The sequence below is a fragment of the Heterodontus francisci genome, chromosome 12, assembly GCF_036365525.1.
Source record: "Heterodontus francisci isolate sHetFra1 chromosome 12, sHetFra1.hap1, whole genome shotgun sequence".
In the NCBI taxonomy this organism is placed as follows: Eukaryota; Metazoa; Chordata; class Chondrichthyes; order Heterodontiformes; family Heterodontidae; genus Heterodontus; species Heterodontus francisci.
Window position 1 is genome coordinate 84795951 of NC_090382.1, and position 13927 is coordinate 84809877.

The 13927-nt window shown below is 43.3% G+C and overlaps 1 protein-coding gene across 2 annotated transcripts in view; it reads right to left on the reverse strand.

Annotated features, from left to right (window-relative positions):
* Positions 1-13927, reverse strand: part of LOC137375966 (organic cation/carnitine transporter 2-like) — a 158117-nt gene that overhangs the window by 104159 nt on the left and 40031 nt on the right. For both annotated transcript variants that reach the window (XM_068043771.1, XM_068043772.1), the window contains exon 3: positions 5667-5821. In XM_068043771.1, the coding sequence (XP_067899872.1) occupies positions 5667-5821 (155 nt within the window). The remainder of the gene's footprint in view (positions 1-5666; positions 5822-13927) is intronic.

Sequence of the window (13927 nt, forward strand, 5' to 3'; positions counted from 1 at the left end):
AATGTACTGCTGCCTGCGAGATGCCTCCAATGTCTGCTGCCACTGCGTAGGAGCCGGTTGCAAAACAGTACAAGGCCACTGTGACTTTTACAGCCACTGGGAGTCCATGATGCCGGTTCCTGTGAATCCTTGGATGATCCTCAATGTGTGTACACAAGGTAGCAACCATTTGCCAGGACAGGCGCAGCCTTCTGTGGCATTTATGATCCGACATGTCCAAGTAGCTTCTCCTTTGGCAGTAAACCCTCTGCCTTCACTGCCTTCCTGCTCCTTGTTCCTCACCCCTGCACCCATTGCTCAGGGGTCCGCCTCTGCCCCTGGAGATACTACTCTTCATTGCTAGTCAATCCTATCTCAGAGAAGCTTAACCCATTTCCTGTTATGTCCTTCCTTTCTTTCAATTGGAATGTGTAGTCTTCCTGAGGCCCAGAAGCCAAGTAACCCAGTCACTCCCCACTCAAAGTCACTGCTCCTCACCACCAAAATGCCCTTGTCAATAGTGAAGAGATATTACAAATAACTCTCCTGACTCTGCACAGCTGGTTGCCTCTGGATGAAGGCTTTTTCTGAATCTTCCCTCTTTAACGGTGCCTCTTGCTGCTGTCCAACCATTCAGACTGGCCTCCCAGTGTGTTTACGCCTCTTCCTCCCTGTCATGGTTCAGACCTTGTGTGGATCCCAAAGTCTGACAAAGAAAATTCAAAACTTGCCCCTAACGAGCTGACAAAAAACTCAGGAAGACGCTTATCTGGCCATTAATTTCTTGGGCAGTTTGCCTTTTTAGGCTCTTGGCAAAGCCTTTTAAACTTTGAGCTTGACAGTTTTGCATTTGGAGAGCCGCACACCAACCCAAGGGGTGGGTTTAAATGACTGCCTGCCTCCAGTCCTGCCCTCTATTCTAAATAAAAATCCAGACCAGCCTGAGATTTAGAAATACTGAAGAGCAGGAACTTTGCAAGACAAATTCCATGAAGTGAGGGGACAATTAAAGAAAATAAAATGAGAGTGGTTGTTCAACAACACTTCACTAGAAGTCAGGCAGAACTTGAAAAAGATAATCCTGAACCCTGCAGGATAAATGCAGGGGAGGCGGTGGCGTAATGGTATTGTCACTGGACTAGTAACCCAGAGACCCAGGGTATTGCTCTGGGGACATGGGTTCAAATCCCACTACAACAGAAGGTGGAATTTGAATTCAATTAATAAAATCTGGAATTAAAAAGCCAGTCTAATGACGGCCATGAAACCATTGTCGATTGTTGTAAAAACCCATCTGATTCACTAATGTCCTTTAGGGAAGGAAATCTGCTGTCGTTACCTGGTCTGGCCTACATGTGACTCCAGACCCGCAGCAATGTGGTTGACTCTTACATGCCCTCTGAAATGGCCTAGCAAGCCACTCAGTAGTATCTAACCGCTAGCACTGTGGGTGTACCTACCCCACATGGACTGCAGCGGTTCATGAAGGCAGCTCACTGCCTTCTCAAGGGCAATTAGGGATGGGCAATAAATGCTGGCCTGGCCAGCGATGCCCACATCCCATGAATGAATAAAAAAAAACAAGCACTTAGCTCAGATGGGTGGCACAGTGGTTAGCACCGCAGCCTCACAACTGCAGCGACCTGGGTTCAATTCTGGATATTGCCTGTGTGGAGTTTGCAAGTTCTCCCTGTGACTGTGTGGGTTTTCGCTGGGTGTTCTGGTTTCCTCCCACAGCCAGCAACTTGCAGGTTGATAAGTAATTGGCCATTATCAATTGCCCCTAGTATTGGTAGGGGAATATGGGATTAATGTAGAATTAGTATAAATGGGTGGTTGATGGTCAGCACAGACTTGGTGGGCTAAAGGGTCTGTTTCAGTGCTGTATCTCTAAATAAATAAAGTAAACAAATGGAATGTGAAATGGCTTAACAGTGAAATTTAACATTATATAAAGATGAAAAATGCTTGTACAAATCCTGCAGGATGGATGAAAATGAAATGCACTGGCATGAATACTCGAAAATGCAGAGAAACGTAAAAAGGTTGATCAGAGAAACAAACAGCGACCTGGAAAAAGGTTTGGCATCTGACCTAAGGATAACAAGAAAAAGTGATTTCAATGCCACAACAGCAAGAGGGCAGTCAAAAAAGGTGAAACAATAAAATAGGTAAATTGGCACAAAAAAGCAGATGAGCACAAAGCAATAAAAATTCTGAATAACTACTTCCTTCAAGTATTCACAAGACATGAGAAAAATGCTTGGAAACTCCTTTTCTAGGACAGGACCCAGTGTAACTATGCCCCATCCTAGTTTGCATCCTTCCATTGCATCCATGCCAGAGGTACAGCGTGGGCATTAGAAGAGACAAGGATTTCAGGAGTCTGGTTTGTAATATTTAGAATTCTTTTCATGGTTTTCTTTGGCCATACAAAATTTTGTAGATCATATAAGAAACAAAGAAGAAATAAGAACATAAGAAATAGGAGCAGGAGTAGGCCATGCAGTCCCTCAAGCCTGTCCCGCCATTCAATATGATCATGGCTGATCTGTCCCAGGCCTCAACTCCTCTTTCGGGAGTGCTCCGCATAACCCTCAACTCCCCGAGATTTCAAAAATCTATCTACCTCCTCCTTAAATACACTTAGTGATCTAGCCTCTACAACTCTCTGAGGCAGAGAATTCCAGAGATTAACCACCGTCTGAGAGAAGAAATTCCTTCGTATCTCAGTTTAAATGTGTGGCCCTTTATTCTGTAACTTTATTTTAATTTTTCTGCTGTTTTTCTGCAATTCAGCAATCCTCTGGTTCACACTTGCAGCAGAAACATTCTTTCTGCCTGCCACATCTCAGAATTTTTATGATCATCTTTCAACAGAAAGAAATTGTGTCAAACCCGCTTCTACCTAACCCAGGGATTCAACCTGCAATTTACAGGTCCCCAGGCTTTAATTGTCCTGAGGTGGGACTTCCACCTGCCTGAGGGAGGAGGTCCCGCCTCAGTGAGCTGCCAGCCAATCAGCGGGCCAGAAGCTCTTAGTCCCAGCAGCACCACCGGGAGCGGTGGCCACTGCTGGGACTGCAGCCCAGCCGACCGAGGAAGATGCCATGGAACCAAGATCCAAGGTAGGTTGTCGATGCCTCGCTGAGGGAATCGGCGAGGTAAGGGTGGTTGTTTTGGGGGGGGGGGAGCGTTGTGGGTCCCAGAGGTGGGTTGGGAGGTGAGGGAAGCCCTCAATCGGGCACCCTGTGCCTGACTGCCATGGCACCCCCCACGGCAGCTATCACTGGGCAGCCTTTCACATCCCCAGCACGCCCATTTGCGATGGTAAAATACTCGTGGAGGTGGGAGAGTGCCCTTAAGTGGCTATTAAGTGCCCACTTAAGGGCCTTGATTGGCATCGGGCAGGCAGGCCATTTCCCTCCCGCAACCCCGCCCGACCGTCGTAAAGTTGGCCGGAGGCGGGAGTGGGCAGGAAGGCCGCCCGGAGCCTCCCGCTCAATTTTACGCCACCTCCATGTCACCATTTGACCTACTAGGGTAGCGTAAAATTCAGCCCCACTTTCCTGCCTACCTCCAATAACCTTTCAGCCCTTGCTTATCAAGAATCAATCTAGCTCTGCCTTAAAAGTATTCAAAGACTCTGCTTCCACTGTATTTTGAGGAAGAGAATTCCAAAGATTCACGACCCTCTGAGAAAATCACTGTCTTAAAGGGGCGACCCCTTATTTTTAAACAATGACCCCTAATTCTAGATTCTCCCACAAGAGGAAACATCCTTTCCACATCCACCCTGTCAAGTCCCCTCAGGATATTATATTTTTCAATCAAGTCATCTCTTACTCTTTTAAATTCCAGCAGATACAAGCCTAGCCTGTCCACCCTTTCCTCATAAGACAACCCACCCAATACAGGTGTTACTCAAGTAAACCTTCTCTGAACTGCTTCCAACACATTTACATGCTTCCTTAAATAAAGAGACCAATACTGTACACAGTACTCCAGATGTGGTCTCACCAGTGCCCTGTATAACTGAAGCATAGCCTCCCTACTTTTGTATTCAATCCCACTTACAATAAACAATAACATTCTATTAGCTTTCCCAATTACTTGCTGTACCTGCATACTAACCTTTTATGATTCATGCACTAGGACACCCAGATCCCTCTGCATCTCAGAGTTCTGCAATCTCTCACCATTTAGATAAAATGCTTTTTAAAAAAATTCTTCCTGCCAAAATGGACAATTTCACATTTTCCCACGAGACTTTGCCAGATCTTTGCCCACTCATTTAACCTATCTATATCCGTTGGTAGCCTCCTTACGTCCTCTTCACAACTTACTTTCCTACCTATCTTTGTGTCATCAGCTAATTTAGTAACCATACCTTCGGTCCCTTCTTCCAAGTCATTTATATAAATTGTAAAACATTGAGGCCCCAGCACTGATCCCTACAGCACACCACTTGTTACATCTCATCAACCAGAAAATGACCCATTTATGCCTACTCTCTGTTTCCTGTTAGCTAGCCAATCTTGTATCTATGATACCCCCTACACCATGAGCTTTTATTTTCCGCAATAATCTTTGATGTGGCAACTTATCAAATTCTTTCTGTAAGTCTAAGTACAATACATCCACCAGTTACCCTTTATCCACAGCACATGCTACTTCTTCAAAGAACTCCAATAAATTGGTTAAACATGATTTCCCTTTCACAAAACCATGTTGACTATGTTTGATTACCTTGAATTTTACTAAGTGCCCTGCTATAATGCATTTAATAAAAGCTCCTAACATTTTCCCTAAGCTAACTGGCCTGTAGCTTCCTGCTTTCTCTCTCCCTCCCTTTTTGAATAAAGGATTTACAATCACTATTTTCCCAACGAATGGAACCTTCTCCAAATCTAGGAAATTTTGGAAAATTAAAACCAATGCATCAACTATCACACTAATCACTTCTTTTAGGACCCTAGGATGAAGTCCATCAGGACCCAGGGACTTGTCAGCCCGCAGCTCCAACAGATTTCTCAGTACTGCTTCCCTGGTGATTGTAATTTTCTTGAGTTTCTCCCTCCCTTCCATTTCCTGAGTTACAGCTATTTCTGGGATTTTACCTGTATCCTCCATGGTGAAGACCAATGCAAAATACCTGTTCAATTCATCTGCCATCTCCTTATTTTACATTATTAATTCCCCAGGCTCACTTTCTATAGGACCAACACTCATTTCGTTAACTCTTCTTTTTTAAAATATCTACAGAAACTCTTATCAGTTTTTACATTTTACATAAAAAATCAGTTTTTACATTTCTAGCTAGTTTTCTGTTACACTGTAATTTTTTCCTCCTTATTAATCTTTTAATCACTCTTTGCTGTTTTTTATATTCTGTCCAATCTTCTGACCTGCCACCATCTTTGCACAATTATATGCTTTCTCTTTAAGTTTGCTACTATCTTTAACTTTTTTAGTTAACCACGGATGGTGAGTCGTCCCCTTGGAATTTTTCTTTCTCATTGGAATATATCTATTCTGTGTATTCTGAAATATCCCCTTAAATGTCTACCAAGCTTCAGGGCCAATATGTAATCCCACCAGAACCTAGTGTCATACTGAGAGTTACAGAATCATCAAAAATAGAGAGGTAAGGGCTAATAAAAGTACTAAATAGTGTAGATACTTACCAAGAACAAAGGCAGCCACGTAGTTTGAAATCTGTCCAAAACCCACAAGGAAATTCAGAATGCAGAATATTTCCCAGTTTGGAGAGAATGCTTGAAAAATGCTGAATACAGTTTGTACAGCCATAGTTCCAAACAGAACTATCTTTCTCCCAAACCTGCCAAGCAGAAGCAAATAATTCTTCAACTATATACAATGTCAAATTTATTAATACACACAATCTCAATACTGCAGTTATTCACATGTTAACTCATGCACATATTTGTACATACACAAGTATACATGTCATATATATATTCTCTCAGTTATACAACTGTCATATACTTAAGCACAGACCTAATCACTTACACTTAGACTTACATAAAATCACATGGAAATTGAAAATCTACAATCCATATGGCATACAACTGCCATAACTTTGGGGAGGTTGCACCAGTAAGGTTAGAAATTAGGTTGGGCCCGGGATGCAAGGTCCCAGTCGAATGTCTAGGATTGTGGGATGGCTTGTTAGGGGTATAACCTGTACTTACTCCAAAAAAATAAAAGGGAGCAAGCCTGGAGTTAGGGTCAGGAGTTCCCACATCTCTGGACCTTATAGAGACCCAGTGTAGGATCAATAGAGATGCATTTGATGAGACTGTGTATACCTACCTGCCAAACAGTCGAGTTGGTGCTCACCTTGGCGGGCGGGGGAGGGGGGCGAATTCTAGCTTGTACCCTGAAGAAAAGGAATGCCAATGTTGTTTTAAAATGCTATATCTCCCTTACAAAGGGGACCACGGAGGCAACTGGAAAATGTTCACTTGGACAGAACTCAACACCCACTTCCTAGCCAGCTACTTCTTCAACGGACCCTCCAGCCACTTTGACAGCCATGTGTTACAATGATTTTTTTAAATAACGTACTCTCACCATATAGTCATCACTGGCAAGACTGGTAATTATTAGCTAACCCTAGTTATCCTCAATAACAACTTGATACAACTGAGTGGCCTGCTGGACCATTTCAGAAGAAAGTTAAGTGTCAACCACTTTGGTGTGGGACTGGAGTCAGATAAAGGCTAAACCTGTTAAGGATAGCAGGTTTGCTTCCCTGAAGTACAACAGTAAACCTTTTAATGACAGTCCAACAGCTTCTCTTTTACTAATGCCATTTTTTATTTCCAGATTGCTTAAAACTGATTTCCACTTTACAAGGTAGGATATGAGTTCATGTTCGACTGGATTATTAGTTCAGCCCTTTGGATTCAGTCACATAACGAACGCAGCAGTATCATTTCCCAGCTATTGACAGGGTGTCGACCATTGCCTTGATAATGAAGGAGCTGCACTTTTGCCATGTGAACTTTGGTACAGTCATCAACAGAGGCCCTGGGGTAGGGCAATTCAGCAGATACAAAGCAATCCACCTCCTTGCGGATTTTCAGTCTTAACCAAGTGTCTTCAACCAAAATTGCCTTGTGAATGATCATATTCGGCTTCCTCTCGAGGTCCTTCCCATCATAGATGCCAACATCCAGCCAATTCAGTTCATTCCACATTGCCTGAATGCAGCGGACACAGTTAAGTCCTGGCTGTACAACTGAAGACATGTGCACCTGTGTCAGCTGATCCCTGAGCTCCAGTTCCAGTACAGCTGTGACACTGGAATCTAACCAACAATATAGAAGATTGTTCAGATATATCCTATACATAAAAGACAGGATAGATCTTTCCCAAAGTAATTACTGTCCTATTTGCCTCCTCATTAACAGTAAAGCAATGGATCGAGACATTAAATGTGCTGGTAGCACGTGTGCACCAAAAGGCTGCTCACCAATGCTCTGTTCACGTTTCACCTTAACACCACCTTTATCTAGAACTGGGTACAAGAGGTGAATATCAGGGAAGATCTGAGAGTAATAATAAAGATTTTATATTTCTAGCCTCTGCAGTATTATACTCACATTTAAGCATTCAAATAAGCATTCGTTACACAAATAGAGCTGACAGTAACTGTCATTATCATCAAAGTAACATTTGACTATGGTACCAAGGAACCTTCACAAAGTCAATGTCAAAGAGGGTCAATTGGAAAGCCCTCAACTGGTTGAACTTATATCTAACACAAAAGATGGTTGTGGTTGTCAAAGATCTGGTCATCAGAGCCACAAGGTAAGAAGGGTTCCATTTCGTGGGATACTGGCACCAGGACTGGGAAAGAAAGGAACTGTACCATCGGGCTAGGCTTCACAGGCTGGGACAAGGGTCTGAGTGGAAAGCATATATAGGACGGTCACAAGAACCTTAAACTAGTAAATGCCGGGGAGGGCTTAGGTGGAAAAATAATTTAAATAATAGTTTGAAAATGAATGAAAGGGGAGAGAGTAGACTAAGAGTCAGAAATTGTACTTTAGGCACTGCAGATAAAGGGAAGACAAGAAAATGTAAAGCAATTAAATCAGGAGAGAGAAAAAAATTAGTAAAACATTAGATTGGAAGGACAGGTTAGTTGACCCTAATCAGCATCCTTTCTTTATACAAACACACGGAGTATAAGGAACAAACTGCACAAACTGAAGATGCAAATTCAATTTGGAGGGTATGACATGGTGGCCATTACTGCGACATGGCTACAAGATGGTCAGGACTGTGAACTAAATTTACCAGCTTTAAGGTCGACAGGAAAGATAGGGAAAATGGCAGAGGGGGAGGAGTAGTCTTCATGATTAAGCATGAAATCATTTCAATGATAAAAGAGGATATAACTAGAGTTAAGCAGACACTGAAGACTTTATCAGTTAGATTTTAGGCAGCACGCGGGGGTCCCGATGCCGGACCAGAAACATATGGGAATCCCACTTCAGCCATTTTGGGAACCCCTGGCCACAATTTATGGCACACAAGCAATTAACTCCGCCACTAGGGTCCTCATACTTTTAAGAACAGGGATCCCGTCTCCAAGAGCTGTCGGCCAATCAGTGGGCCAGCAGTTCAGCAGTACCAGCAGCACCGCCAGGAGCAATGGCCACTGCTGGGACTGCAGGAGGCCCAGGATCAGGAGCAGTGAAGGAACCTCGGACAGGAGATAAGTGGAGGTGGGCTCATCGGGGTCCGTCATGCAGGCTCCGGTAAGCGATAGTGGTGGGGGAGTGGGTTGTTGAGGATGGGTTGGGTGATGGCACAGGGGTGGCATTTACCACTGGGAGCCCTCAGTGAGCCACAGATTGCCTAAGCAGGAGGGCCCCTCCTCCACTCCACCCACTATGCCCACCAGCCTATAGGGAGGCTGCCTGGTTTTACTGAGAAATCTCTCCCCGTGGCAGGGTTCCCACCAACCCTTGGTAATTGGCCACTTAAGTGAGTCAATTGGCCACTGGATGAGAAGACTGTCCTTGGCCTTCCCTGCCCCTGACTAAATTGAATGGCGTCAGGAAGGCTGACTCCACCCCCTCTCCTCCTGCCTTCCCTCGCTATTTTATTGGTCCCCCCACATCCTCGAGGGCTGATAAAATTTAGCCCTATGTGTTGAATTAAGAAGTAGCAAAGGATTTAGCACTCTAGTGGAAGTAGTATATAGCCCTCTTCAAAGCAGCTGTCAAGTGGTAGATCGTATAAGTACAGAGAGTAAGCAATCATGTCGTAAAGGTAGAGTGGTTGTAAAGGGGGGTTTTAACTTTCATAAAGATTGGGACCAGCAGACTAGCACATGTTTCTTGAGTGTGCCCAGGATAGCCTTTTGCAACAAAGGTCCTAGAGTCAACAAGCGGGCATGCAGGGAGGCGGTGGCCTCCAGAGTGCGCTGGGGACATGGGTTCGAATCCCACCATGGCAGATGTTGAAATTTGAATTCAATTAATAAATATGGAATTAAAAAAGCCAGTCTGATGATGACCATAAACCCATTGTCGATTGTTGTAAAAATCCATCTGGTTCACTAATGTCCTTTAGGGAAGGAAATCTGCTGCCCTTACCTGATCTGGCCTATTGGTGACTCCAGACCCACTGCAATGTGGTTGACACTTAAATGCCCTCTGAAATGAGATAGCAAGCCACTCAGTTCAAGGGCAATTAGGGATGGGCAATAAATGCTGGCCTAGCCAGTGAGAGTCACATCCCATGAACATTCCTGGGGCACAGGGGCCAATTTTGGAGAAGGTGGGACCTGTACAGAGCTGGGACAAATTCTCCTGCAGGGAGATTTGCTAGTATTATTGGGCAGGGATGTGGGAACCAGGAGATACAAGAGAGGAATACCAAGGTGCACAGAGAACTGGAAGAGACAGATAGCACGAGAGTAGGAAATAGCAAAATATTAGGTGGGGTGAGAGTGAGAGTCTTCGACAGTATTAGAAAAGAGAGCAGTTCCACATTAGATGAGAGTGAATTGAGAAGGACTACGAGGAAGGCAAAGACAGGATTACAATGCATGTGTGTAAATGCTTGATCACAAAGTGTGGCGAATAAGGTTGGTGAGCTACAAGCACAAATAGCAGGATGGGAATATGATGTAATGGCAATAACAGAAACATGGCTTAAAATGGTGAGGACTGGGTGCTTACTATACAAGGATACAAAGTGTTCAAAAAAGATAGAGAAGGAAAAAGGGGCGGTGGGGTGACAGTATTGATTAGAGAAGACATTGCAGTGCTGGAATGAAGAATGCACTTGAAGGGGAAAAGTCAGAATTCATTTGGTTAGAGTTGAGGAGCACAAAGGGTTTAATCACACTACTGGGTGTAATCTATAGGCCTCCAAATAGTGAGAGATAAAGAGAGAGAGATAGAGAAGCAAATTTGCAGGGAAATCACAGAGATGTGCAAGAACTATAGAGTGGTGATATTGGGGGACCTTAATTACCCAAATATCAATTGGGATAATTTGAAAGTAAAGGGTAAGGAGGGTGTGGAATTTTTGAAATGCGTTCAGGAGAACTTCCTTGATCAGTATGTTCTCAGCCCAACTAGAAAAGAGGCATTGCTGGATCTGGTACTGGGGAATCAAGTGGATCAAGTGTCTGTGGAGGAGCACTTGTTTAAGAGTGATCATCATATCATAAGGTTTAGACTAGTAATGCAGAAAAGCAAGGAACAAAATAAGGTAGAATGTCTAGCTTGGAAGAGGGCTAATTTCAATACAATGAAAATGGATCTAGCCAGGGTAGAATGGAATCAAAGACTGACAGGAAGAGCTGTATCGGAAAAATATCTTCAAGGAAGAGATGCTTCAGGTACAGGCTAGGAACATTGCAACAAGGATGAAAGGTAGGGGAACCAAGAACAGGGCTCCTTGGTTGACAAGGGGGATAGAGATGATGATGAAACAAAAAAAAGAGGGCGTGTGATGCATGCCAGATGAACTCATCAGGTGATAGCCAGGCCATATACAATAGGTTGAGAGGCGAGTTGAAGAGGAAAATAAGACTGGCAAAGAAAGAATATGAAAACAGAATGGCAGTCAACTTAAAAGGGAACCCAAAGATCTTCTCCCCACATGTAAGTCGTAAGCAAGTAGCAAAAGGAGGAGTGGGGCGTATTAGGGACAGAGAGGGTAATATATGCTTAGAGGCACAGGGCGAGGCTAATATACTTAATGAGTACTTTGTATCAGTGTTCACTAAGGAAATGGAGGCTGACAAAATAACGGTAAAAACAGAGAGACTAGAGGCAATGGATAGGAGAAAAATTGAGACAAGTGACAGTAAAAAGGTTGGTTGATCTTAGGGTTGATCAGCCACCTGGTCCAGATGGCTAGCATCCCAAGTTGCTAAAAGAAGTGGGGTTGGAGATAGTGGAAGGATTTGCCATAATCTTCCAATCTTCCCTGGATATGGGGTGCATTTCTTTTTGTTATCTTAAGCAACACAATGCGGTACGTGGATTCCAGTTTCTTGAAGATCTCTAGAAGGTTTATTAACAGCTAAAACTAACATTTACAACACAGAACAAACTATATACAGAACCTTTGTCCAGGGTGTTGCAGTGCAGAGAGAGTATGGCTTCGAGTTGAATGATTACATCCTGGTACTTAGCTCAATATCATAGTGAGTTCTAAAAGGGACATCACTCTTAAAGCTATCATATAAATACCCTTTCTTTCCAAAGATGTGTCTCATATGCTACAAGTAAAAGCATAAAATTGGATAATATCAAAATTAGTTATACAGGAATGGAGATTATAAAATTTACAAGTATAAAGATAGGGATTGTGAAATTGACGAATGCAGAAGCTTAAGAGTCCATATATTGTTTCTGTGGTTTGACAACTCTTCCAGACCTTGTTACAGTATAACCTTCTAGGAATGTGGATTGCACTATTGGCTGTTCTTGGCTTGCAGAAGTGTTGTCAATGTGTTGGGTATTGTTCTGTTGTTCCGTCACACCCTCGTCGTTGGAGTGTGTTCTTTCGAGTCCGCTGTGCGTAATTGGAGTATTATACACTTCTCTTAATTGGCTTTGGTTCCTCCTCAATACTGCTCCATTAGATCACAGAATCACTGAACTGTTACAGTGCAGAAGGAGGCCATTCAGCCCATTGTGTCCTCACTGGCTCTCTGAAAGAGCAATTTACCTAGTTTCATTCCCCCACCTTCTCCCCATAACCCTGCGCATTCTTCCATTTCATATAACAGTCTAATTCCCTGTTGAATACCTCAATTGAACCTGCCCCCACCACATTCTCGGGCAGTGCATTCCAGACCTTAACCTCTCGTGCGTGAAAAAGTTTTTCCTCCTGTCACTTTTGCTTCTCTTACCAAACACTTTAAATCTGTGTCCTCTCGTTCTCGATCCTTTCACAAGTGGGAACAGTTTCTCTCTATCTACTCTGTCCAGACCTCTCATGATTTTGAATACCTCTATCAAATCACCTCTCAGCCTTCTCTTCTCCAAGGAAAACAGTCCAAACTTCTCCAATTTATCTTCATAACTGAAATTCCTCATCTCTGGAACCATTCTCGTGAATCTTTTCTGTACTCTCTCCAGTGCCCTCAGGTCTTTCCTAAAGTGCAGCTCCCAAAACTGGATGCAATATTCCAGCTGAGGCTGAACTAGTGTTTTCTACAAGTTCAACATAACCTCCTTGTTCTTATATTCTATGCCCTATTAATAAAGCCCAGGATACTACATGCTTTATTAACTGCTCTCTCAACCTGTCCCGCCACCTTCAATGACTTATGCACATATACATGCAGGTCCCTCTGCTCCTGCATCCCTTTTAGAAGTGTACCCTTTATTTTATATTGTCTCTCCTTATTCTCCCTATCAAAATGAATCACTTCACATTTCTCTGCATTGCACATCATCTGCCACCTGTCTGTGCATTCCATCAACTTGTCTATGTCCTTTTGGAGTTCTACACTATCCACCTCACAGTTTACAATGCTTCCAAGTTTTGTATCATCTGCAAACTTTGAAATTGTGCCCTCTACACCGAGGTGTAGGTCATTAATATATATTAGGAAAAGCAACACTGATCCCTGGGGAACTCCATGACAAATCTTCCTCCAGCCCAAAAAATATCCATTAACCACTACTCTTTGTTTCCTGTCACTCAGTCAAGTCTGTATCCATGATCCTCCCGTCCCTTTTATTCCATGAGCTATAACCTTGCTCACAAGTCTGTTGTGTGGCACTGTATCAAAAGCCTTTGAAAGTCCATATACAGCACATCAACCCTCTCTGTTACCTTCTTACAAAACTCCAGCAAGTTAGTTAAACATGATTTTCCCTTAAGAAATCCATCTTGGCTTTCCTTAATTAACCCACATTTGTCCATGATGTTCTAACCTCGTAGGATCTAAGCTCTCTGCATACTTAGGATACCTCTGCGGGTAATCATATTCTCATTTTGGGGTGTATGATCCTGACCTATTGTCGTATGTGTTACTGAAGTAGTTCCACCCCTGCATGTCAGTCATGCATCATCTTCATTCTCTACTGTTTTTCGAGCAGTGTCTCCTGAATCTCGAAGAATTTGGACAGAGGATGGCTTGGCAGAATCGTTTGCACTTGTCTGCCAAACATGATCTCTGCTGGTGACAATAAACCCATATCCATAGGTGGAGCTCTGAGGTGTAACATGGCAACACAAAAATCTTGATTTGTTTTCCTACACTTCAGGATAAGTGATTAAACTGTGCAAACCATTTGCTCAGCAAGACCATTAGATCCAGGGTATGTGGTGAGGATGTCACATGGTTTATGCCCCATTTGACACACATATCCCTGCAAGATCTGCCTGTAAACTGTACCATTGTCAGAAATAATTTCTTCAGGTACACTGA